The sequence below is a fragment of the Plecotus auritus genome, assembly GCF_963455305.1.
Source record: "Plecotus auritus genome assembly, chromosome: 2".
Classification (NCBI taxonomy): Eukaryota; Metazoa; Chordata; class Mammalia; order Chiroptera; family Vespertilionidae; genus Plecotus; species Plecotus auritus.
In genome coordinates, this window is record NC_137771.1 from 27,820,655 (window position 1) to 27,847,290 (window position 26,636).

At 38.8% G+C, this 26,636-nt stretch overlaps 2 protein-coding genes across 9 annotated transcripts in view; one reads left to right on the forward strand and one right to left on the reverse strand.

Annotated features, from left to right (window-relative positions):
• IPP (intracisternal A particle-promoted polypeptide) overlaps positions 1-16,283 on the forward strand; it is a 47,808-nt gene extending 31,525 nt beyond the window's left edge. For 2 of the 8 annotated variants that reach the window (XM_080656398.1, XM_080656397.1), the window contains exons 6-9: positions 5,617-5,754; positions 6,980-7,102; positions 9,862-10,082; positions 15,434-16,283. In XM_080656398.1, the coding sequence (XP_080512524.1) occupies positions 5,617-5,754; positions 6,980-7,102; positions 9,862-10,082; positions 15,434-15,658 (707 nt within the window). In that variant the 3' untranslated portion in view covers positions 15,659-16,283. Of the gene's footprint in view, positions 1-5,616; positions 5,755-6,979; positions 7,103-9,318; positions 9,802-9,861; positions 10,083-10,553; positions 10,885-15,433 lie in introns of those variants that run through there. The other 6 variants (XM_080656400.1, XM_080656399.1, XM_080656402.1 and 3 more) reach the window with 6 other exon arrangements.
• Positions 16,284-19,312: 3,029 nt separating this feature from the next.
• Positions 19,313-26,153, reverse strand: TMEM69 (transmembrane protein 69). The gene is made up of 3 exons (XM_080656405.1): positions 26,042-26,153; positions 23,239-23,377; positions 19,313-21,609 (listed from the first exon to the last, which is right to left on the reverse strand). The coding sequence occupies exons 2-3, from the start codon at positions 23,278-23,280 to the stop codon at positions 20,896-20,898; spliced, it is 756 nt and encodes a 251-aa protein (XP_080512531.1). The 5' UTR covers positions 23,281-23,377; positions 26,042-26,153; the 3' UTR covers positions 19,313-20,895.
• Between the last annotated feature and the right edge of the window lie 483 nt (positions 26,154-26,636).

Here is a 26,636-nt window from a genome sequence, read left to right on the forward strand (position 1 = left end):
CATCCATAGGTGCATGATTTTTGTCCAGTCTCTTCATGAACCCCCCATACCCCTTTCCCCCTGAGAATTATCAGTCCACTCCCTTTCTATGCCCCTGATTCTATTATATTCACCAGATTATTCTGTTCCTCAGGTTTTTAATTCACTTGATTTTTAGGTTCACTTGTTGGTAGATATGTATTTGTTGTTCATAATTTTTCTCTTTACTTTTTTCTTCTTCCTCTTCTTTAAGAATACCTTTCAGCATTTCATATAATACTGGTTTGGTGGTGATGAACTCCTTCAGCTTTTTCTTATCTGTGAAGCTCTTTATCTGACCTTCAAATCTGAATGATAGCTTTGCTGGGTAGAGTAATCTTGGTTGTAGGTTCTTGCTATTCATCACATTGAAAATTTCTTGCCACTCCCGTCTGGCCTGCATAGTTTCTGTTGAGAAATCAGCTGACAATCGTATGGGTGCTCCCTTGTAGGTAATTAACTGTTTTTCTCTTGCTGCTTTTAATATTCTCTCTTTGTCTTTTGCTCTTGGCATTTTAATTATGATGTGTCTTGGTGTGGTCCTCTTTGGATTCCTTCTGTTTGGGGTTCTGTGGGCTTCCTGGACTTGTAAGTCTATTTCTTTCACCAGGTGGGGGAAGTTTTCGGTCATTATTTCTTCCAATAGGTTTTCAGTATCTTGCTCTCTCTCTTCTTCTGGCACCCCCATAATTCTGATGTTGGTACACTTGAAGTTGTCCCAGAGTCTTCTTACACTATCTTCAACTTTTTGGATTTTTTTTTTTTTTGCTTTTTGCTTTTTCGGTTGAGTGTTTTTTGCTTCTTTGTATTTCAATTCTTTGACTTGATTCTTGTGTTCCTCTAGTCTGTTGTTGGGTCTCTGTATAATATTTTTTATTTCAGTCAGTGTATGTTTAATTTCTAGTTGGTCCTTTTTCATATCTTCGAGGGTCTCGTTATATATATCGGCCTTTTCTAGGATATTCTTAAAAAGCCTTATAACCGTGGTTTTGAATTCTATATCCAGTCGTTTGTTTTCCTCCATTTCTTTCGTTTGTGATCTGTTTCTTTGACGCCGCATTTTCACTGCTTCCCTGAGTTGGTAGGGTAAATTTGTGTGCTAGGTTTCCTATATGGCCCAGTGGGTCGGCCTCCCCAGTTAACCTGAGGTGGACACTCTTGGTGCACTCCTTTGTGGACTGTGTGTACAGCCTTGTTGTAGTTAAATCTTGATTGTTGTTGGTATCACTGGGAGGAATTGACCTTCAGGCCAGTTGGCTGTAAGGATCAGCTGCGTCTATGCTGGGAGAAGTTCAGTGCTGGAGACAGCCTTATAGGATTAGACTTGCCAAATTGCAATAGCCTCTGTGCTGGGCTTGGATGGGGTGGAGTCTCAGGGCGGAGCAGACAGTCTTGGCTTCCCGTCAGCCTTGCCTTTGTGCGCACCCGCAGACCTCTGCCTTCCCGGCTTCCGAGTCTCCGCCCGAGAGTCCAGACTCCCCCCACAAGAGCGTGGGTCCCCAGGGGCTCGCCTGGAACCGGGGTTCAGTGCAGTCAGAACTGGGGCCCAGTGCGTTCAGGAGCCTCCGACTCCCTTCCACTAGGGAAAGTCTGTGGCAACCTCCGCAGCCTTTGTGCGCACTGGCATGCGCGCGCCTTCAGTCCTCCACCTTCCCGGCTCCCAAGTCTCCGCCCGAGAGTCCAGATTCCCCCCACAAGAGCGTGGGTCCCCAGGGGTTCGCCTGGAACTGGGGTCCAGTGCAGTCAGAACTGGGGCTCAGTGCGGTCAGGAGCCTCTGACTCCCTTCTGCTAGGGAAAGCCTGTGGCAACCTCCGCAGCCTTTGTGCGCACTGGCACGCCGCGCCTTCAGACTTCTGCCTTCCCGGCTCCCGAGTCTCCGCCCGAGAGTCCAGACTCCCCCCCGTAAGAGCGTGGGTCCCCAGGGGCTCGCCCGGAACTGGGGTTCAGTGCAGTCAGAACTGGGGTTCAGTGCGGTCGGGGGCTTCCTTCCCCCTTCCGCCAGAGAAAGTCAGCCAGGCTCTCAGCCGCCCTTCCTCTCTGCGTGCACAAAGACCCTTTGCCATACCTCCAATTCTCTGTGAGCTTTTCTCTTTCCTTCTAGTTGTAGAATTTTCACTCAGCCAGCTTTCCTGTGGTTCTGGATGGTGTCCGTTCTGTCTTTTAGTTGTAGTTTTGAAATTGTTGTGCGAGGCAGCAGTTTAGGTGTTTACCTATGCCGCCATCTTGGTTTCCCTCCCCTGGATATATTTCTTGATTGAAATCATAGTGTTTTATGAAACTATTATTGTGAAATATATGCTCCAGCCAACTGAACCACACTGAACAAGGCTCTAAATACTGTTTTAAAAAATTAAGATATAATTCACATACCATCAAATTCACCATTTAGAATATATAGTTCAGTGGTTTTTAGTATATTCACAAAGTAGTGCTACCATCACCACTCATTCCAAAACATTTTCATCACTGCAAAAAGCCTCTCTTATCATTTAGGGAAATTTATTTTTTAAATTTTATTGATTTCAGAGGGGAAGGAGAGGTAGAGAGAAATAGAAACATCAATGATGAGAGAGAATCATTGATCTGATGCCTCCTGCACGCCCCCTACTGGGGATTGAGCCCGCAACCTGGGCATGTGCCCTTAACTGGAATCGAACCCAGGACTCTTCAGTCCACAGGCCGACGCTCTATCCACTGACTGAGCCAAACCGGGTAGGGCATTTAGGGAAATTTTTATATCAGTGTAGGGAACTGTTTACTAGCCATATTCCCAGACTCCAGCCAAGGGTCTACCTTGCAAAGCAAGCCTTTCTAAAGATAGGCAGTCTCTGGCCTGCTATGTTAACTCTTCTGCACAGTAGGAGTTTTGTATACATTCAGGATTCTAGGCCCTAATACAGTTAAATGTGCTGCAAATATCTTTCCTACTCTGCTGATTCACCTTTCACTTTTATGGTATCTTTTTTTATTTTTTAATCTTCTCCCGAAGGTATGTTTTCACAGACTTTAGAGGGGAAGGGAGAGAGAGAGAGAAACATCTATGAATGAGATAAACACCAATTGACTGCCTCCCTCCCTTTCTTGCCCCCGCCAGCAATCCAGCCCACAACCTAGGTATGTGCTCTGACCAGAAATCAAACCAGCAACCTTTCAGTACCTAGGTTGAGGCTCCAACCAACCTGACCCACACAGGCCAGGACTTTTTATAGTATCTTTTGATAAACAAATGTTTTTAATTTTAATGTAGCCAACTCTATTATTTTTTTCTCTTTATGGTTAGTGTTTCTTTTACCTTTTTAAAGAAATCCTTCCCTACTCCAAAGTCATGAGGATACATATCTTGACTGCTTTCTAAAATTTTATAGTTTTTCCATTTACATTTATGTCTATAATCTACCTGGAATTGAGTTTTTATGGATAGTGTGAGTAGGGAACCAGTTTCCTTTACCCCCCCTATATAGATAGAACCAATTATCCTAGCATACAAAAACTTTTCATTCTTCACTGCTCTGCAGTACAAACTGTCATATGCCTAGTAATTATATATGCATGGGTCTGTTTCTAGATTTCTTTTCTGTTCCATTGGACTATTTGTCTCTATCTTAATTACTATAGCTCTATTTAAGTCTAATAAGCTTACCTGATAGGATAGTTTCTCAATTTCTGGGAGTGCTTGCCTATTCTAGATCCTTTGTACTTCCCATATAAATTTTAGAATCAGTTTGTTTTTAAAAATAATACTGTATGATTCCACTTATGTGAGGTTCTTAGAATAGTCAAAATAATAAAGACAAAGTATAATGGTGATTGCCAGAGGCTGGGAGAGGTAAAAATGGGGTGTTTTTTAATACGTATAGCGTCTCAGTTTGATAAGATGAAAAGGGTTATGGGATGGGTGGTTGTGAAGGCTACACAACATGTGAATGTGTTTAACATCACTGAACTGTAAACTTAAAAATAGTTAAGATAGTAAATTTTATGTTGTGTTAAATGTAACCAAAAAAAAATATTTTTTTTAAAAATTGGGATAAACCAGTTTGGGGATAATGATATCTCTCTCTCTCTCTCTCTCTCTCTCTCTCTCTATAGATATATATATATATATATATATATATATATATATATATATATATATATATATATAATTTTTTGTTGTTAATCCTCACCTGAGGATATTTTTCCATTGGAAAAGAGAGGGAGAGACAGAGAGAGAGAAACATCGATGTGAGAGAGACACATCAATGGTTGCCTCTCACATAAGCCCTGTCTAGGGCCGGGGATCAAGCCTGCAACCGAGGTAGATGCCCTTGACCAGAATCAAACCCAGGACCCTTCAGTCCATGGGCCGACACACTATCCACTAAGCCAAACTGGCTAGGGCAATAATCATCTTTACAGTGACTCTTCTAATTCATGAAGATGATACATCTCTTCATTTATTTAGATATCTCTTAATTAAAAATTTTATCTAAATAAAATTCGAGGTCTTATACAAACTTTGATTAGATTTACTCCTATGTATAGTATATTTTAAAATTCTATTTTAAGTAATATCTTTTTTTTATGCTCATAGATGTATTATAGATAGATAGATAGATAGATAGATAGATACAGATATAAAGGTATGGGCCTATAGATACATTATATACTTACATATGTATTACACTTATGTGTTTGTGTGTGTGTGTGTGTGTGTATATATATATATATATACACACATATATATATATGATTGGTATCTTCTTTTATTTATTTATTTATTTTTTAAAATATATTTTATTGATATTTTACAGAGAGGAAGGGAGAGGGATAGAGAGTTAGAAACATCAATGAGAGAGAAACATCGATCAGCTGCCTCCTGCACACCTCCCACTGGGGATGTGCCCGCAACCAAGGTACATGCCCTTGACCGGAATCGAACCTGGGACCCCTGAGTCCGCAGGCCGATGCTCTATCCACTGAGCCAAACCGGCCAGGGCGGTATCTTCTTTTATATTGTTACTTAATTGTATGTGTGATGTGGGACTTCTTGCCACAGCTTAAATCATAGTTAAACCGTAGTTTTGCCCATTTTCCAATAAATTCCATTAATTTCCACTTAATTTTTTTCATATTTTTTAGACAAAGTGACTACAGTTATCAAATCCATATATACAACTCAGTGTTTTGTGGGGTTTTTTAAAGTTTATCTTTATTGTTGAAAGTATTATAGATGTCCCCCTTTTTTCCCCATTGACCCCCCCACACCTGTCCCCACCTCCCCACAGGCCTTCACCACACTATTTTCTGTTTGTTGCTAGATAAGAATTACATTACTAGTAAAACTCAAATTTTACAATTGTCAAAATGCAAATTGTGTGGATTGTTTTGGGTGCTAGAATTAGAAATAGATAATAGGAAAATTGTGCCATTACTACATTAAATGAATAGTGCTATGATTTCAAACTAACACTTGCTGGGCAAGTGAATTTTAATAAATAGTATAAAATCAGACATAATAGTTGAATTTCTGACAACGTGAAATGCTACTGAATATTGTATTCTAGACTATTAGCATTACTAAATCTCCTCATATGTGTCTCTTTTATTTAACTTAGGTGAAAAAGATTCAATGATTTTTGATTGTACTGAATGCTATGATCCAGTTACTAAACAGTGGACAACTGTAGCTTCAATGAATCACCCCCGCTGTGGCTTGGGAGTGTGTGTGTGTTATGGGGCTATCTATGCTTTGGGTAATTATGCTGTTCAATTTAAAGATATCTAATGTTATTTAAATTCTTAGATTCTGATTACTTAGAAATTTTACTTCCCTCCCATAAGAAACATTTTCCTTTCAGCTTTATAAATTATTCTTCTCAAAATACTATTAGTTGGGGGGTATTATCAAATGTGGAGTTCTTAGAAAGAGATGGAGATAAAATATAGATGAGATATCCAATGAAGCTCTTTAGCTGATAGTTAAACTGCATGATTAGTATAAGCAGTCTAAATATGCAGAAGTTGTTTCAAAAGATAGTTTTGCAAAATAACAAATTTTCTATGCAATATGTTGAAGTTTGGGTGGTTATTTTTAGTATATTTTTATTTATTTATTTTTTAAAAAATATTTTTATTGATTTCTGAGAGGAAGGAAGAGGGAAATAGAAACAGCAATGATGAGAATCATTGATTGGCTGCTTCCTGCACACCCCACACGGGATCAAGCTCACAATCCAGGCATATACCCTGGCTAGAATTGAACTGTGACCTGGTTCATAGGTCAGTGCTCAACCACTGAGCCATGCCAGCTGAGCTATATTTGTTGATTTTATTTTTTTTTAATTTATTTTATTGATTTTTTACAGAGAGGAATGGAGAGAGATAGAGAGTTAGAAACATCGATGAGAGAAACATCAATCAGCTGCCTCCTGCACACCTCCTACTGGGGATGTGCCTGCATCCAAGGTACATGCCCTTGACTGGAATCAAACCTGGGCCCTTTCAATTCGCAGGCCAACGCTCTATCCACTGAGCCAAACTGGTTAGGGCTATATTTGTTGATTTTAGAGAGAGGAAGAGAGCGGGATAGAGAGATAGAAACATCAATGAGAGAGAAGCATCATCGATCTGCTGCCTCCTGTACACCCCCTACTGGGAATTGAGCCCACAATCTGCGCATGTGCCCTGACCTGGAATTGAACCGTGAACCAGGAGGCCTATGCTCAGCCACTGAAACACACTGGGCAGATTGTTTTGTTTTATTTTAAATTCCTAGTTGAAAATAGGCAGAGAGTTAAAAGATCTGAGTTCTACTCACAGTCAAATTCTAACTTCTCATGTGATCTTGGACAAATAACCCCTCTATTCCATGTGATAATAATTCATAATATGAAGTTGTCAGGTTAGATGTTTTCTAAGGTGTTTTTGATAAATAAGATTCCTTTATCCCAGACATAACATTTTTCTGTTTGGTTGTAGGTGGATGGGTTGGAGCTGAGATAGGGAACACCATTGAACGATTTGATCCTGATGAAAATAAATGGGAAGTAGTTGGCAACATGGCTATGTCACGCTACTACTTTGGCTGTTGTGAAATGCAAGGTGATTGATTGCTTTATAAAATGTTTTTCCTGAAAATATCTATAATAATAAAAGTGTAATATGCAAATTGGGTGAACGACCAAACAGCAGGACAACCATCTGGACCACCACGCTATGACACCCACTGGCTCCAGGCCAGCCAAGGCGGGTGCGATGTGATTGGTCGGTGGCCCGGCCATGGCCCAACGATCACCCTGCAGAGGGAGACCCAGGCCACCAGCCAGCAGGGCAATCAATCAATTGGGGGGCTCTACGATTGCCCCAAAGAGGGAGGCCCAGGTCAACAACCAGCAAGCTGCAGTGGGTGGGCGAGGCCTACTTTTTTGGGGCAATGATGGATTGTGGGATTCCCAGATTGTGAGAGGGCACAGGCTGGGCTGAGGGACCCCCCCCCCCCACCGCCCAAGTGCACGAATTTCGTGCACTGGGCCTCTAGTATATTTATAAAAACTGAACCTGAGGTGTTTATTTACACAAAAATATATTTATGTCTATTACTATTAAATGTTTAACACTAACAATATGGAAGTTCTGCTTTTAACCTCATATCTTTTTAACTTCTTATTTATTTCTGTATTATCAAATAATATATTTTTCTCCAACATAAACAAAGTTAGAATTTAAAATTACAGATAGGCAAAAACACCTGACTAGCAAAATAAGCATTTAAAATATCATTCTTGCCCTAGCCAGTTTGGCTCAGTGGATAGAGCATCGGCCTGTGCACTGAAGGGTCCTGGGTTCAATTCCAGTCAAGGGCAAATGCCTAGGTTTGCAGGCTCCGTCCCCAGGTAGAGGACGTGCAGGAGGCAGCTGATCAGTGATTCTCTCTCATCATTGATGTTTCTCTCTCTCCCTCTCCCTTCCTCTCTCAAATCAATAAAAATATTTTTTAAAAAATAAATAAATAAAAATAAAATGTCATTTTTGTCTTGGCTGGCTTGGCTCAGTGATTAGAGTGTTGGCCTATGGACCAAAGGATCTCAGGTTCAATTCCTGTTTGTGTTATGGTTCTCTAGACCATTAGCATTACTAAATCTCAAGGGCACGTACTTTGGTTGCAGATTCCCCAGCCCCATAGGGGTGCATACGGGAGGTAACCAATAAATGTGTCTCTCTCACATCAGTTTCTCTCTCTCTCTCACATCAGTTTCTTTCTTTCTTCCCTTCCACTCTCTAGAAATCAATGGAAAAAATATCCTTGGTGAGGATTAAAAAATAAATAAACTAAATTAAATGTCATGTTATTGTTATTTTGTCTCTCATTCAGGCCTTAGCAAGTATTTCTAAGTAAGGAGAGAATATTAAAAAACAATCTTCACATTCTCTGCTTATAGGCTTCTTCAGTGTGTTTTTTATAGGGTACATTGTGATCCAGTCCACGTAGAATATAATGCTACAATAGATTTGAAAAATGTTGCACTGAATATTATAATGGTGTACGGACATTATTTTGTCTATTATACCCTGAGAGATAGTTAGTTCTGTCAAATAAAACCTGATTCTCTGTCCAGAGTTAGAGAGCAAAATTATATGTACCTGCAGAGTAGGAAGCAGTCTGCCCATTGTTATATGACAACTCAGCCTACTTTGTTCCCAGCTCAGGTTCTTCCTGCTTTGTGAGCACTTTCTCAGATTTCCACTAGCATTTAAATGTACAAATTACATGGTGCAAACTATATTATTTAATATTATAATGTTCTCTAGTTGTTTTATATTTATTATTTTTATCTTCCCATCTAAAAATCATAGAGTCAGAGAGGCATCTTGGAGATTATCTATTTCAACCCCTTTATTTATAAATGAGGAAGCTGAAGATTAGGAAGGTTGTGAGTTATCTTTTTTCATAGCTGGTTACTAGATAGCTGGAGCTAGAACCCAAGTTTATTAACATTTAGCTCCATTTCTTAAAATGCCATTAAAGTGAGGAGTTATAACCTATAGCTCCTCGCTTTAGAATGTGGGAAACACCCTGGGTACTCAGAAATAATTGTAAATTGACAGAACCATTAGTTTCAATCAAATTTAAATTTAAAAAGGAACTCTCTATGAATTATATTCCATTATACACTAGTGATTGATCTGATATTTTAATCTAGCCATATAAATATTATAATTTAAATTCAATTATCTATTTTATGTCCATCTGAACAACAGGTGGGCTTTCACAGTTTAAGTGCATAATATATTTTTTAATATATTTTTATTGATTTCAGAGATGAAGAGAGACAGAGCGAGAGAAACATCAATGATGAGAGGGAATCATTGATCAGCCTCCTGCACACCCCCTACTGGGGGATCCAGCTAGCAACCCAGGCATGTGCCCTGACAGGGAATCAAATCATGACCTCCTGGTTCATAAAGTCAATGTTCAACCACTAAGCCACACCTGCCAGGTTTAAATGCATAATATTTTTTTAGGGGGGAAAAAAGTCCCTTTCCCTTTCCTTTGTTACCTATACATGGTAGCATATGGAACTTGAGATCATCAAGAAGACAATAAGATGGGAAATGCTTGTCTGACATTTATTTTCTTATAGCATCATTAGGTTCGTTGAAAATTCAATTACACTGTAAATTCATACCCCTAACTCTTTGTAACATGCTTAAATGTGAACTGTAATAAACTAGACAGACGTCAATTTTCTGTTAAAAAAAATTGTTATAGCCCTATATTAAATATAACAAACTGAAATCACAACTTTTGCTAATTGTGTCCTATTTTCTATAGCATCTGAGCAAAAATATTTCATTTCCAGGTTTAATTTATGTAATTGGGGGCATCAGCACTGAAGGAATAGAACTTCGTTCTTTTGAAGTTTATGATCCACTTTCCAAGCGTTGGTCTCCACTTCCTCCAATGGCAACCAGGAGAGCATATCTTGGGGTGGCTGCACTCAATGACTGCATATATTCTATTGGAGGGTGGAATGAGACTCAAGATGCTCTTCATACTGTAGAAAAATACTCCTTTGAAGAGGTAGGTTGGATGATTTCAGATATTTAGTATCCTGTTATTCTTTTAATGTCTTTAAGATCTGTAATACTCTCCAGTGGTCGGCAAACTGTGGCTCGCAAGCCACATGCGGCTCTTTGGCCCCTTGAGTGTGGCTCTTGCACAAAATACCACGGCCTGGGCGAGTCTATTTTGAAGAAGTGGCGTTAGAAGAAGTTTAAGTTTAAAAAATTTGGCTCTCAAAAGAAATTTCAATCGTCGTACTGTTGATATTTGGCTCTGTTGGCTCTGCGACCACTACTCTAGCCAGTTTGGCTCAGTGGATAGTGTAGCCTGCAGACTGCAGGGCCCCAGGTTCAATTATGGTCAAGGGCACATACCTCAGTTGCAGGCTCAATCCCTGGCCCTGGTTGGGGCTAGTGTGGGAGGCAACCAATCGATGTGTCTCTCTCACATAAATGTTTCTCTCTTTCTGTCTTCTCCCCCCCTCCACAGACCCCCTTCACCCTCTCTCTCAGAATCAGTGGAAAAATATCCTCGGGTGTGGATTAACAACAAAAAAGATCTGTAGTGATGTACATTCTTTCATTCATGATGTTGATCATTGTTTTCTTCTCTTTTCAAAAGAAGTAACTTTTGGTGTCATTGATTTTTTTTTCTACTTATTGTCCACTTTCTATTTCATTTATTTCTGTTCCTATTTTTTTTCCTTCTATTTGTTTTGGGTTTAATTTGCTCTTCTTTTTCTAGAATCTTAAAGTGGAGGCTTATCTGATTGACTTTCAGACCATTCTTTTCCTATAATGTAATAAACCTTTAAAGCTATAAATTGTTTTCAAGTACTTCTTTAACTACACCCCACACATTTTTATATGTTTTGTTTTAATTAGCATTTATCTCAAAATATCTTCTAATTTTCCTGGTAATTCCTTCTTTGACCAATAAGTTGTTAGAAATATGTTATTGCCAAAACCGGTTTGGCTCAGTGGATAGAGCGTCAGCCTGCGGACTGAAGGGTCCCAGGTTCGATTCCGGTCAAGGGCATGTACCTTGGTTGCGGGCACATCCCCAGTAGGAGGTGTGCAAGAGGCAGCTGATCGATGTTTCTCTCTCATCGATGTTTCTAGCTCTCTATCCCTCTCCCTTCCTCTCTGTAAAAAATCAATAAATTATATTTTAAAAAAATATATATGTTATTTAATTTCCAAATATTTGGGGATTTTCCAGATACCTTTGTGCTAGTGATTTCTAATTTAATTTCATTGTGATCAAAGAGCATACTTTGTGGTGGTAAATATTTCATGTGCACCTGAAAAGAATTTGTTTTCTGCTGTTGTTGAGTGTAGTGTTCTATAAATGTCAGTTAAATCAACTTGATTAGTGTTGTTCAAGTATGTCCAACTTGTCTCATTGTTTTGTAAATTACTAAGAGAAAAGTGTTGAAATCTCCACCTATCATGGATTTGTCTATTTTTCCTTTACATTTCTGAATCTCTGTTTTTAAGTCTATACACACATTGAGATTATTATGTCTGCTTGATTAATTCATCCTTTCATAGTATGAAAGGTTTTTCTTTACCTCTGTAATAACCTTCGTTCTGAAGTCTACTGTCTGTTATTAATGCAACCATTAATGTAATCAAGTTGTGTTTTGATTAGTATTTGCATGGTATATCTTTTTTTCCCTTCTACTTTAAATCTATGTCTTCACAACTGCATCTCTTGTAGGATAACATATAGTTGTGGTCTGTTTTTTTATGCAATTTGGCAATATCTGACTTTCAAATGGAGTATTTAGAGTTTTTACTATTTATATGTAATGTCATTACAGATATGGATGGTTTTTAGACTTTTATTTTGTTGTTTTTTTATTTGTATAATCCATTTCTTTATCCTTTCCCCCCTTTTTCTATCTTTATGTTGATTTTTTTGTTTATTTTGCAGTTAACCATATCTCTTCACCTTTTTTCTAAGAGCTTTAGGGCTTACATTATATATTATATAAATTTACATTATATACATGTATATTTTAATGTATCAAATTTAACTTCAAATAATATATACTACTTTATTTTCAATGTAAGAAACTTACAAAAATACTTTCATGCCCAACTCTAATCCTTTGTGCTATTTTATTTCTGTATTTATTGTTATAGTTATTTAAAAAATTATATTTGAAATACATTTTAATGAGAAAGTCTTTGATAATTATGCATATGTTTACCATTTCTAGTTTTATTTATTCTTTTGTGCAGAGCTAAGTTTGTCTCTCATATCATTTTCTCTTAGCCTAAAGAACTTTTAAAAGTATTTCAGTGTTAAAAAAAAAAAAGTATTTCAGTGTTGCTCTGCTGGCAAAGATTCTCTTAGCTTAGCTTAACTTCCATTTTCTGAAATTCCTTTTTTCCATCTTCACTTCTAAAGATATTTTGCTGAGTATAGAATAGGTTGTTGAGTGTTTTTTTTCCTATTACCTTGAAGGTGTTTATCTTCTTGCTTTGTTTCTGATGGGAAGTCAGTAGTCATTCTTACCGTTTTCCCTGTATGTAATGTGTCTCTTTTTCTTTGGCAGCTTTTAAGATTTTCTCTTTATCATGGGTTTCCAGTAACTTGATTATGTGTTTCTCATTGGAGTTTTGTGTTTAACCTGCTTGGAATTCATTGAAATTCTTGAATCTTTGGAATTATAGCTTCCATCAATGTTGTCAGCCATATTTCTTCAAATATTTTCTTGCTCTCTTACTGGGACTCCAATAACAGGCATGTCAGATCACTTGATATTGTCCCACAGATCACTGAGGGTCTTAAATTTTTCCCCATCTTTTTTTCTCTTTGTTCTTCAGTTTGTTTTTATTTTCCAGCTTTATTGAGATATAGCTGACATATAAAAGTTGCATATATTTAAGGTGTACAGTGTGACATTTTGATATACATCCTATATAATAAAAGCGTAATATGCTAAGTGTCTGACCATTCGGTTGACCACTCGACCAGTCGTATGATGCGCACTGACCACCAGGGGGCAGACACTCTGACCCATAGGTTATCTTGCTGCTGGGGTCCTGCCAATTGGGACTGGGCGAAACAGCCCTGATCACAGGCCAGGCCGAGGGAACTCACCCATGCACGAATTCATGCACTGGACCTCTAGTTTACATTATAAAATGATTATCTTAATCAGGCTAATAAATATATCCATCACCTCACATAGTTCCCTGTTCCTTTTTTAGTGTGGTGAGAGCACATAAGGTCTGCTTTCTTAGCAAATTTCAAGTATAGAATATAGTATTATTAACTGTAGTTACTGCTGAACATTATATCTCTAGAACTTATTCACCCTGCATAATTGAAACTTTGTTCTCTGGGCTTCAGTTTGGATAGTTTCTATTGCTGTGTCTATAAGTTCATTAAACTTCTGCATATCTAAACTTCTAATTTGTAGTGTCTAAGCCACTATAGGGAATTTTTCATTTCAGATACTGTATTTTTTAACTCTAAAAGGACTTTTTGTTTGTTTATTTGTTTGTTTTGTTTTCTACTTCTCCCATCACTATGTTTATGCTTTCCTTTAGAACCTTGGAAATATTTATATCTGGGGCTTTTAAATTTTATTTTTCAATTATAGTTGGCACAATATTATATTACTTTCTGGTATGTACAACATAGTGATTAGCCATTTATGTACCTTATGAAGATTACCACAGTAAGTCTAGTACCCATTTGATACCATACATACATTTAAGTTCAAATCAGCAAACACACATTGACTTTCTATAATGTGGTGCAGCTATGCTGGATACTGGGATGTGAGGCTCATTAAGTCCCTGTCCTCAGGGACTAAACCTGGCCTGGTGGCTCAGTTGGTTAGAATGTAGTCCTGATACACCAAGGTTGAGGGGTCAATCCCCTGTCAGGGCACATACAAGAATCAACCAATGAGTGCATAAATAAGTGGAACAACAAATTGATATTCCCCCCCGCCCCTCCCTCTCTGCCTCCCTTCCTCTCTCTCTCAAATCAATCAATACTTTTTTTTAAATTTCACTTTCTAGCATTGAGGAATAATCATTGTTCACTTTTCACGATTTTATAAACTTTGTTCATCATTTACTTTATTTCCAGGATCCTTTTTACCTGGCTACTTGCTCATTTCTCTCTTGATTATTTCCCAGGACCTTTATTAACTTTTCTATTTTCTGAGTATAGAATTTTCTCTGAAGTAGGGATTTATAACTCTTTTGGCTATAGCAGCTTATTGAAATTTCTTCAGGGAATAACGCATACCAGGAGTTAGCAAACTTTTTGTTCAAGGGCCACAATCTCTTCTTTTGGCATTTTTATATTTATTTATTTACTTAACTTATTATTTTCTTTTATTTTTTTAATCCTCACCTGAGGATATTTTCCCATTGATTTTTAGAGAGAGTGGAAGAGAGGGAAAGACAGAGAGAAATATCGATGTCAGAGAAACACATCGCTCGGTTGCATCCTGCACAAGCCCTGACCAGGGACCGGGCTGGAGAGGAACCTGTAACTGAGGTACATGCCCTTGACCAGAATCAAACCTGGGACCCTTTGGCCCGCAGGCCAACACTGTATCCACTGAGCCAAACTGGCTAGGGGCATTTTTGTTTGTTTTCATATGTTTGTATTGATTTTTAGATAGAGAGGAAGGAAGAAGGAGAGATAGAAACATCGATGAGAGAGACACATCCATTAGCTATCTCCTGCATGCCCCCTGTTGGAGATTGAGCCCACAACCTGGGCATGAGCCCTGACCTGGAATTGAACCTGGGACCTCTTGGTCCATGGGATGACACTCAATCCACTGAGCCATACCAGCCTGGCTTATTTTTGTTTGTTTTTTTTAATAACTTTTTAATGTGGAAAAAATTATTAGTTTGTAGTCTTACACAAATAGGTTTCCAACCCCGATCTATACTACTTTTCTTAAGTATGTTTTGCAGTCACTAACTCCACTAGATGGTCCTTGCAAAAAGTATTACATGGTCAAGTAAATTTGGCAAGTGTTTTTTGCTATGTCACTTACATGGAGATTTACCGCGCGTGTGCACACATTACCTACTTGTATTCCATAGAACTAGTTTTTCAGAATGCCTGCCTATATAGAATCTCTAGATTTATTTTGTGATAATAATTTATAATTAATCACAGACTTTTCAATTATTTTCCTCTAAATTTACTACTTTGTCTACATTTACTTGAAAGTTTATTTTAAAATGTTCTATATACTGATGTGACTGGATTGTCAGTTTGAAATTTAAACATAAAAAGAACCATAGTATCTGATTTCTTTGCAGTTTTTTCTATTATTATTTTATGACACTGCTAACTTATTTTTTTCTCTTAACCAGGAAAAGTGGGTTGAAGTTGCCTCGATGAAAGTGCCTAGAGCAGGCATGTGTGTTGTGGCAGTCAATGGGCTTCTGTATGTTTCTGGAGGTCGATCTTCCAGCCATGATTTCTTGGCACCAGGTACCTTGGACTCAGTTGAAGTTTATAACCCTCATTCAGATACATGGACTGAAATAGGTAATATGATCACCAGTCGTTGTGAAGGAGGTGTTGCTGTACTATGAACTATAAACTGTCAGAGAGCACAAGAAACATTTTGAAAATATAGGTTCTGACTTTTTGCAAATCACACATGTATTTGGTCATAGGACCCTTTGATTCTGTTAAATTTTCCATGTATTTGATAGATAAATAACTAAAGATTATTTTTCTAAGAATTTGAGTGAAAAGGATATGGAATATGTCCTAAATTAATAAAGAGCTCACAAAAATTTGCCACGCTTACTAATAAAAATGCTATTTATGCTCAAGAATTGTTCAGTTAGGAGTAGAGTCCTATTTGTAAAAATTATTTACTAGAAACTTCTTGGCAAATGGCCCCTTTAGCAGCTTCTCCATTGTAATTCAAGCTGTAACATGACCCTGTGTGATATAAGAGTATCAGTGGTGCTCTCGCTGGTTTGGCTCAATGGATAAAGCATCAGCCTGCGGACTGAAGGGTCCGGGTTCGGTTCCGGTCAGGGGCACATGCCCGGGTTGCGGGCTTGATCCCCAGTGGCAGCATGCAGGAGGCAGCCAATCGGTGATTCTCTCTCATCATTGATGTTTCTATTTCTCTCTTCCTCTCCCTTCCTCTCTGAAATCAATAAAGATATATATTTTTTAAAAAAAGAGTATCAGTGGAACAGTTTCAAGGTGTCAAAAATTCATAATGCAATCCAGAGCACAATTTTTCTTTTTTCCTTTTTTTTTATTTTTTTTAATCCTCGCCCGAGGATATTTTTCCATTGATTTTTAGGGAGAGAGAGAGGGAAAGACGGAGAGAAATATCAATGTGAAAGACATCAATTAGTTGTCTTCTGCATGAGCCTCGACTGGGGCCCAGGCCAGGGAGGAGCTTGCAACCAAGGTAGGTGCCCTTGACCAGAATCGAACCGCGGGACCCTTTGGTCCACAGGCCGATGCTCTATCCGCTGAGCCAAACTGGCTAGGGCCAGAGCACAATTTTTCTTGGCCATAGTTTAATTTACAGTGAATAGCCAATGAAACAACATCCTACTTTTACTTCATGCTAAGAGTTTCCCTAGCCCCAAACTTTTTAAAAAAATGTATTTGTATTGATTTCAGAGAGGGCAGGAGAGGGAGAGTTAGAAATATCAATGAGAGAGAATCATTGATTGCTTGCCTCCTGCATGCCCCACACTGGGGATCGAGCCCGCAACCCAAGCATATGCCCTGAGCAGGAATCAAACTGTGACTTCCTGGTTCATAGGTCGATGCTCAACCAGTGAGCCACATCTACCAGGGTTAGCCTCATACTTTTTCTTGACAAAGATATATGGGAGGGACATATATAGCTACTGTTAGAAATATCTAGCTACTTATATAGAGAGATAAAAGCATTTAAAAAAAGCTTTTGCTCACATTTTTTGTCTTGATGCTGAGAATGCAAATAATTAAGAGGAGGTACTTAGTGATAGTCCCTTTATTGCAATAGGTTGATGGAATGGGTGATAGAGCCCAGTAGGTGGTATGCACCTACTAAATTTCTCCCCTATTTTCTAAATAGGCACCAAAAATATCTGTTTGGCTTTGGGAAGATGGAATTTTATTAGATCATCTAGCTTTGTAAAGCTTACTTGTACTTGGGCAAGCCTAATCATGAGTTTACTACAAAGCTACTGCCTGGCTTAGAGAAGGTAGGATTTTAGATACCTGTGAAATTTTTTTTTTCTAATATATTTTATTGATTTTTTTACAGAGAGGAAGAGAGAGGGATAGAGAGTTAGAAACATCGATGAGAAACATCGATCAGCTGCCTCCTGCACACCTCCTACTGGGGATGTGCCCGCAACCAAGGTACATGCCCTTGACCGGAATCGAACCTGGGACCTTTCAGTCCGCAGGCCGATGCTCTATCCACTGAGCCAAACCAGTCAGGGCTGAAAATTCTTATAGACACTGACTCATAAGTATAAGATGAAAGGCTTCTGATCCGAAACTACTTCTCAAAATTTATTTTTCCCCTGAGCATTTTAAAGAATTGTTCTCTGTCCAGTTCTGAGAGAAAGATTTGTGTACATGATCATCACTTTTAAGTTATTTCTACTAGTCAGTTGGAGCCATTTATATGAAAGATCTTGCATACAATTAGGTTTTTACCTAGCTGATTCCAGGATTGATTAGTATATTCCCCCTTTTCTTTACTAAAGTCCTTCAGCATATTGTTACAAGGATCAACAGCTTATTTAGAATGAAAACTTTAAGCATTAAAGACTCAGGTAGCATTAATATCCAAAATACACTGAGTGGCCAGATTATTATGATCTCTGAACGCATAATAATCTGGCCACTCAGTGTGTGTGTGTGTGTGTGTGTGTGTGTGTGTGTGTGTGTGTGTGTGTGTGTGTGTGTGTGTTAGAGGCCAGGTGCATGAATTCGTGCATGGGTGGGGTTCAGCCAGCCTGGCCAGGGGAAGGGGATATGGGCGGTTGGCCGGCCTGCCTGCTGGTCGAACTCCTGGTCGAGGGGACAATTTGCATATTAGCCTTTTATTTTATAGGATATACACTGAGTGGCCAGATTATTATGTGTTCAGAGATCATAATAATCTGGCCACTCAGTGTATTTGGATTGGTCCACAAGAATACTTTTCTTCGTAACTTAACCATATGCTTATATTAAGAAAAGCTTATGGCCCTGGCCTGTATTACTCAGTTGGTTGGGCATCATCCCATGCACTAAAAGGTTGCCAGTTCGATTCCCAGCCAGGGCACATGCCCAGGATTTGGCTCAATCCCCAGTGGGGGTTGTGTAGGAGGCAGTTAATCAATGTTTCGCTCTCACATTGATGCTTCTTTCTCTCTCCTTTTCTCTCTCTTTAAAAGTCAATTTAAAAATCTTCCAAAAGAAAGAAAGAAAAGCTCATATTGTGCAGACAGAAAGCTCTGAAAGTCTGAAAGGTCACAAATACCTAATTGGGATCTGTAAAATGTAAAGGAATGAAATGTCAAGTTAATTTATAGGTTAAGCTCATGTGCCTTTAATATTTCTAGTTACAGAGAATCTGCTTTCAAAAGAGATTTATAAAATGATCCTAATTTAATTTTCATTATTGCCTAACAAACCTAAAATGGCACTGTGAAAGGGGGGCATTATGTACTACTGTGGCAGAAATGTAATGTCAAGACAATGTTTGGCCTTAATAGGTCCAGATGACCCCTGAAAAATAGGTAATTGTAAATATGCTTATTGTTTCCTAGGTAATGAGATTGTTTTAAAAAATATATATACTAATAAAGTATTTTGATTTTTGCTCTTCCAAGGTTTTGCTTTTCCTTCTGAGAATGATCTTCTGAAGAGTATGAGTTTTCTTTTTTTAATATATTTTTTATTGACTTCAGAGAGGAAGGGAAAGGGAGATAGAAACATCAGAGAATCATTCATTGATCGGCTGCCTCCTGCATGCCCCATAGAGAATGGAGCCTGCAACCTGGGCATGTGCCCTTAGCCAGAATCGAACCCAGACCCTTCAGTCCACAGGCCAATGTTCTATACACTGAGCCAAACTGGATAGGGCAAGAGTATGAGTTTTCTTTCCTTTATTATCAGGCTATAGTAAACTGTTCTCTACCTTAATAAAGAAGGATCATGTGGTGGTTTCAGCCACAGGCTTTAATTGGTATACTTCTCAATGATCCAAACAAGTTCTAGTTCTGTACCAAAGAAATTTTTTAAAATATGTTTTTATTGATTTTAGAGAGAGAGGAAGTGAGAGATAGAAACATGAATGAGAAACATTGATAAGCTGCCTCCTGCATGTCCCCTACTTGGGATCAAACCCTCATCCCGGTCATGTGCCCTGATCAGAAATTGAACTGGTGACCTCTTGGTGCATGGGTTGATGCTCAACCATTGAGCCACACCAGCAGGGCACAGAAATTTAAACAACAGAATTTATTGTCTCATAGTTTCAGAGATCGGAAGTCTGGACTCAAGGTGTTGGTAGAGTTGGTTCCTTCTGAAGGCTTAGAGGGAGGGATCTGTTCCAGGCTTCACTCCTGGACATACAGATAGCCATCTTCACATTCACATGGCATTCTCCCTATATACATGTTGTCTCTAAATTTTCCCGTTATAAGAATTCCAGTAATATTATATTATAGCCTACTCTTATGACTTCATTTTAATCGTTATTACCTCTGTAAAGACCCTACCTCCAAATATGGTCACATTCTTAAATATTGGGGATTAAGACTTCAACTCACAATTTAATACATAACAGGTGTGTAAGAAAGTAAACAGGCTATCAATCTAGACTCTTATCTCTTCGCTGCAAGAATCACTAGCACGGAAATCATATGTATATAATTTACTTATGAAATTTGATATTTGAATACTTATACAAAGATAACATACCAGGTGAAATCATTTCCTTATTTATATTCTTACATAAATTCCTTTTTTATGAGACTAAGAATCTCAAAAGACAAGGTTTTCAAATTAGAATCCTAAGGTGATGTTTTTGCTGTTTTGAAAAAGCTTTCTGGGAGTTAACATGTAACACTAGATAGCCCTATTCATTGGAATATCAAGATGGCTCCAGCTTGATTTTTCCTAATTTTATGTACTAACGGCTTTATCTTTTAAATAATTTTGACCTGCTGTTGTTCTATTTGATGGTAAGTTGCATCTATACTCTGCCAAATATCCTGATAAAAACTAGGAAAAAGTGTCCAGATTCTCTTTAAACATGACTTCCCCTTGTGACACTACTCCCAAATGACTTTAGAGCCACAGATCCTCTCAGCTCATATAACTAGGTTATACCAGGTAAAATGAGCTTGGGAATGCAATCCCCAGGGCAGCTGCAATGAAAACTCTACCCTAGAACGCTTATTATTTTCAGACATTCATGAACTGAAGTTTTCCTCTTGAAATGGGAGAGTATGTGTGTTTTTCAATGATCATAGGCTCTAAAAAAAGGGATTTTTTTCATCTTTTGCTTTTAATTTTACATTTTTTTCAAAATAAAACTTTGAAATGAGTGGAGCACTATATAATTCCTAAGACTGAATGAGAACTCTAACCTAATATAACATAAAAAGGACTTGTTAGGGATTTTCAAGCTGTTGATCATATAATTCCTATGAAATAGATTTTTTAGAAGTGAAAAAATATGACTAAATTACCATTAGTGGGAAACAAAGAGCTAAACAGTAGTAGAAGAAAAAGGGTATGTAAAACAACCTTACAAGGCTGTAGCCAACGTCCTAACATCATCTACCAAGTAGTTTTATATTTATTCTACTTGTCCAGGTCTCTGTGGTCCTTTCTCTGGATAGATATTTTTAAGTAATAAAGTGATTACAAACGATAAAAAGGCCAATAAAGTGACTACTATCCTCAGGGCTTTGAACCAATTGGGATAATCTGGCAAAAGAAAAAATTCAGTATGTAATGCTATCCCCAAACCTATCATTACTGTGACTATAGCTTCACTGAGGCTTTCAGAAATAAGGAAGGCAAACCATGAAAACAGGACAGGAGCTATACTACTAGCTAAATTGAGGTAGTCTGGTTTGGCTGGACTACCTTCTGGCAGAACAAAACCCCATCTGATCCCTCCCAAGAAAGATAGGAAACTGGCTCCATAAGCCATCTGAGTAAAAGCTAATACGGGGATGTAAGTCTTTATCATCACCATGATCAGTGGTGGAGCAAGGAAGGGGATTAGTCCCGCCAGAGAGATGTATAATGCTGGCTTTGGGCTGTCAGGCAGGTACGTGATAGTTTTCGGTGGCCTGGCTGGAAGCACTTCTTCCTTCTGCTTCTTCTTAAAGCTGCATGGGGAAGTATGATAGTATTGTGTCTTGCTCATACACACTGGAAATGATGAGAAAGGCCTAGGCCTTAGAAACAAAGGTGAAAAGTTCTGTTGGAGACATGCCTTGAGAGAAAGTGTTTCTATTCTCCTGCTGGCTCCTAGTCCAACTGTGAAAGAGTACTTCAGCATCTACATAGAGAAAATAAACCAGAAGACAAAAGCAGATTTTTTAAAATGTGTATCACCAAATGTCTTAGTTAATTTCAAACTAGAACAATATAAAAACAAACTAACTGCTTTCTGTTAGCACATCGAACTTTACAGAAAGGTTGGACTACAGAGTGATGTTATTGCTGGCTAAGACTATTAACAGCTATACCAATACAAAAGAAACTACTGAATAGAAGCCAGTTATGTTTTGGCTTACCACTTATCCCATGAGAAAATATCTCAAAGAACAGGTAAAGACTGGATATTTAGTATTTGGCATTCTAAACTGACTCTTGTACTTACAAATTGCAAAAGTAGTTGCACTAATCACTGAGGCAATACTACTTCATGTAGAGAAAAGCAGTGTACCTTCCAATATAGTTTTATGGACACTGCATACTTTTCATAGGTCCATGCCTTTCTACATGTCTCTGCCTAGCATTCTGGCTTACTACTTTTCTATTTGGGAACTGTTTTTACAAATTCAGATTAAAACTTTCTCCAATCTGCCCTGGCTGGTTTGGCTTAGTGGACAGAGCGTCGGCCTGCTGACTGAAGGGTCCCAGGTTTGATTCTGGCCAAGGGCACATGCCCAGGTTGTGGGCTTGGTCCCCAGTGTGGGGCGTGCAGGAGGCAGCCAATCAATGATTCCCTCTCATCATTGATGTTTCTGTCTCTTCCACTTCCTTCCTCTCTGAAATCAATAAAAATATATATTTTTAAAAAACAAAACTTCCTCCAATCCTTTAAGTACCTATGTGTACTTCCACTTATAATTCTCACAGTGAATTAAAATTGTGAGTAGACTTGAGAACCAGGACCATATTTTTTTCTTTGCCGAAAAAAACACACCTTGTGTCTTTCATGTTATGTGACCAAATAAACTTCTCTGCTGATTCTATGCTTTAGTAAGCAGATTCCAGACTTCAACTAGTAAATAGATTACAAGTAACTCGAGAAGTGTTAGATGAAAGCAAAAATGAAAGTTATTTAAGAATCTTGGTGATTCCTCAAAATGCTAGGAATGATTCCATCTTGGGACCTCTTTTTTCCTTTAGTCTAGATACAGGGGTGGGCAAACTTTTTGACTCGAGGGCCACAATGGGTTCTTAAACTGGACCGGAGGGCCAGAATAAAAGTATGGATGGAGTGTTTGTGTGAACTAATATAAATTCAAAGTAAAGGAGCGGAGGGGAGAGCAAGAGAACCGGATAGAACAGCTGGATCCGGCCCACGGGCCGTAGTTTGCCCAAGGCTGGTCTAGAATGTTCTTCTCTGAGCTACCTGCATGGCCCATTCCCTAATTTCTGACCACCCCATTTATATAAAGTGCAATCGTAAGTCTATTTATTTATTTTTTAGTCTTTATTAAGGTATTACATATGTGTCCTTATCCCCCCATTGCTCCCCCCAGTTCATACCCTCACCAAGTAAAATACTAAATATTTTATTTGTACTTTACAAACACACACACACACACACACACACACACACACACACACACACTTAAATATCAGGAAAGGATTTTTTTGTCTTCCTTTTCACTGCTATTGCCCAGCCAAACCATGCCTGGCAAGTAGTGCTCAAATATTTGCTAAATAAACCAACCTTTGAAGATGCTTGAGAAAACTTCTGGGTGAAGTGAAGCATACTGGGACCTAATGAAGTCTTGCTCAGGAAGATGCCAGGCAGTTCTGATTAATGTATTTTTATAGCTAAGTGGACACGCTGAATCAGAAGCATGTTGCTGTGTACAAAATAAGATGTCAAAAAAACACACAAATAGATGTCACTTAATTTTATTCATTTTATACATAATTTTCTTAAAGTAACTTGAGAATTGCCTGGCTGGCATGGCCCAGTGGTTGAATATTGACCTATGAACCAGGAGGTCACAGTTCCATTCCTGATCAGGGCACATGCCCTGGTTGCAGGCTCAATTCCCAGTGGGGGGCATGCAGGAGGTAGCCAATTCATGATTCTCATCATTGATGTTTCTCTCTCTCTCTTCATCTCTGAATTCAATAAAAATGTATTTTAAAAAATAATAAAGTAACTTGAGAATTTCTTCTATATAACTTTCCTTTTAAAACAATCATTAACATTTTCAAAAAATCAGTAACATGTTAATAGATCCTTTCCTTCTCTGAAAATATTAATGCACAGAGATCTGGATTTTACAGATAACCATCATTTCCCAGCTGTGTGTCCTTAGATAAATTGCTTCCTTGAAGTGCCAATTTCTTATCTTTAAAACTGAAGGTCATAGCATCCCTGTTCTTTTCCCCACTTATTTATTTTGGGACTTAGGAGTTTATAGCTCAAAATAATAATAATAATACAATTCAGCTGTGAACCAGACACTGTTTGATATACAAAAACTAATTAATTACACCTCCTCAACTTGGTACTGAGAGACTGTATAACCTGGTAAGCTAGAGCACAAACTTTGAAGTCAAACAATCTAGATTGGAATCCTTGCCCCACCACTTACTAGCTGAGACTTCAGACAAGCATTTAATCTTGTTAAGATGCAATTCATTCACCCTTGAAGATAAGGATTATAATAACTACACAGGATCGCTGTAAAAATTAAATCATTTAATGTAAAGAGCTGAGAACTGTCCCCAACACAAAGAAAGCACTCAAAAAATATTTGCTGCCCTAGTCGGTTTGGCTCAGTGGATAGAGCATCGGCCTGCAGATTGAAGGGTCCGGGGTTCGATTCTGGTCAAGGGCACATACCTAGGTTGCAGGCTCGGTATGGTCCGGGTGCCTGCTGGAGGCAACCAGCTGATGTGTCTCTTTCACCTCGAGGTTTCTCTCTCTCTCTCTCTCTCCCCCTCCCTTCTACTCTCTCTAAAAATCAATGGGAAAATATCCATTGTGAGGATTAACAAAAAAAATTTTTTTTGCCCTAGCTGGTTTGGCTCAGTGGCTAGACTCCCAGGGGTGGGCAAACTTTTTGACTCGAGGGCCACAATGGGTTCTTAAACTGGACCGGAGGGCTGGAACAAAAGCATGGATGGAGTGTTTGTGTGAACTAATATAAATTCAAAGTAAAGGAGCAGAGGGGAGAGCAAGAGAACCCTCCGCTCTTTCGGCTCCGCGGGCCGGATAGAACAGCCGAACAGGCCGGATCCGGCCCGCGGGCCGTAGTTTGCCCACGGCTGCCTAGCCACTTCAGCCTGCAGACTGAATGAATGGTCCCAGATTCCATTCCAATCAAGGGCACATGGTTGGGTTTCGGACTCAATTCCCAGTAGGGGGTGTGCAGGAGGCAGCCGATCAATGATTCTCATCATTGATGTTTCTATCTTTCCCTCTCCCTTCCTCTCTAAAATCAATAAAAATACATTTAAAAAACAAAAATATATATTTTAAAAAATTTTTATTCTTTTTTAATGCCTTTTTTATTACTGATTTATTACTTACGTAAGTAGCCAGTAAAGTGACTGAGAATATGAATCCATATGTCTTATGTGAATCCCATTCTTTGTTCTCTTCCCCCCGTTTTTTATTTTTATTTTCTTGTGTGTGAGTGTGTGTCCCACTCTTAACCAGGAGAATGAGGAGTCTAAACCCCCCCCCAAAAAAATTCCCAAACCCACAGTTGCCTCTCCATTAACAATTTTAATGAACTAATTTCTTTTATTTGTGTGGGGTTTTTTAGTTACTGATTTTTAGAGAGAGAGGAAGGGAGAGAGATACTGATTTGTTGTTCCACTTATTCATTCTTGGTTGATTCTTGTAGGTGCCCTGACTTGGGATGGAACCCGCAACCTTGGCTATGGCAAAGACGCTCTAACCAAGGCAATGAACTAATTTCTTGATCACAAACCTGAGAATTCCTGTATACTGGTCAATGTCGTCATTCTATACATAGGAAGGAAGTAGTGAGTTAAGTTATCCTGGGCCTCTGAGTAGATCTTAAAATGACACCCACCACATACACTTCGTAACTCCCAGACACACATTTATCTGCAGGGCCCATACAATCACTTTTATGCAAAATCACCTGCTTAAGGGCCTTCTGGACCACCCCACTTAAAATCTCAGCGCTCTCTCCACCTTTGGAACTCTCTATGCACTGTGATATATGTGCTTTCCAACTCGTGAGTTAAAGCGAATAAATGATAGCCTAAAACTCGAGGACGGGGAATTAAGAACAGACCCAAGGGTTAATCCGCTTCAATTCAGGCGAAACTCTCAGTATTTCCACTGCCCCAAAAGAAAAAGTTGCAAACTGCAAGCCTCAGAGCCTACATCTGAGAAAAGGGGATGGAGTCTGAACTCTCGGATCCTCGGTAAACTTACCCCGACAATGCCCGTGGCTCTGGTTTACTGCCAACCCCTTTTGCCCCCCGCCCCCTTTCCAACCTGCATTTCTGGCAGCAGCCCTATTACTCACTTGCCAGTGTCGCGCGGAGAGATGGAAAGCTGAGCTGCAAGAACAGCCAAGTACTCCTGAAAAGGCACTTCCGGCAAGTGGGGTTAGAATCCTCCACTTCCTGTCAACTGAAAAAAAAAATGAATCCGGGTGGGATCGTGAGCAGCGCTAAGTGGTTCCTACTTTGGGTTTTCCTTTCCGCCTTGGATCATTCTCTTAATTTAGTGAAATCCGGCTTTTGAAGTCTGTAGGGTACGTACCTGAAGGATCCTTGCCTCTCTATTCCAGGTTTCCTAGGCAGTTCGGAAGGTAGAGTGCTACAACTGAAACAATCTCAGAGTGATGGTGGAAGAAGGTAGGAGAGATTTGGAGTGTGAATTGGCCAAATTGCTTGTTATCTCTGGAACTCATCTTTTAGTGTGCATAACAGGGTTTCTCAGATCTACGGGGCATATCTCACTGCGATTTAGGGTCCTAATAAACAAAAGTAAACATGGAACATAGTGTTAGTTGCCTATCCAATATCCATTTCTCTGTCTTCCATATTAACAGAATTCCAGTTGTGTATGGGGCACCAATGTATGAAGAAAAAAACTTTTTACTTCCATTCTCTTTG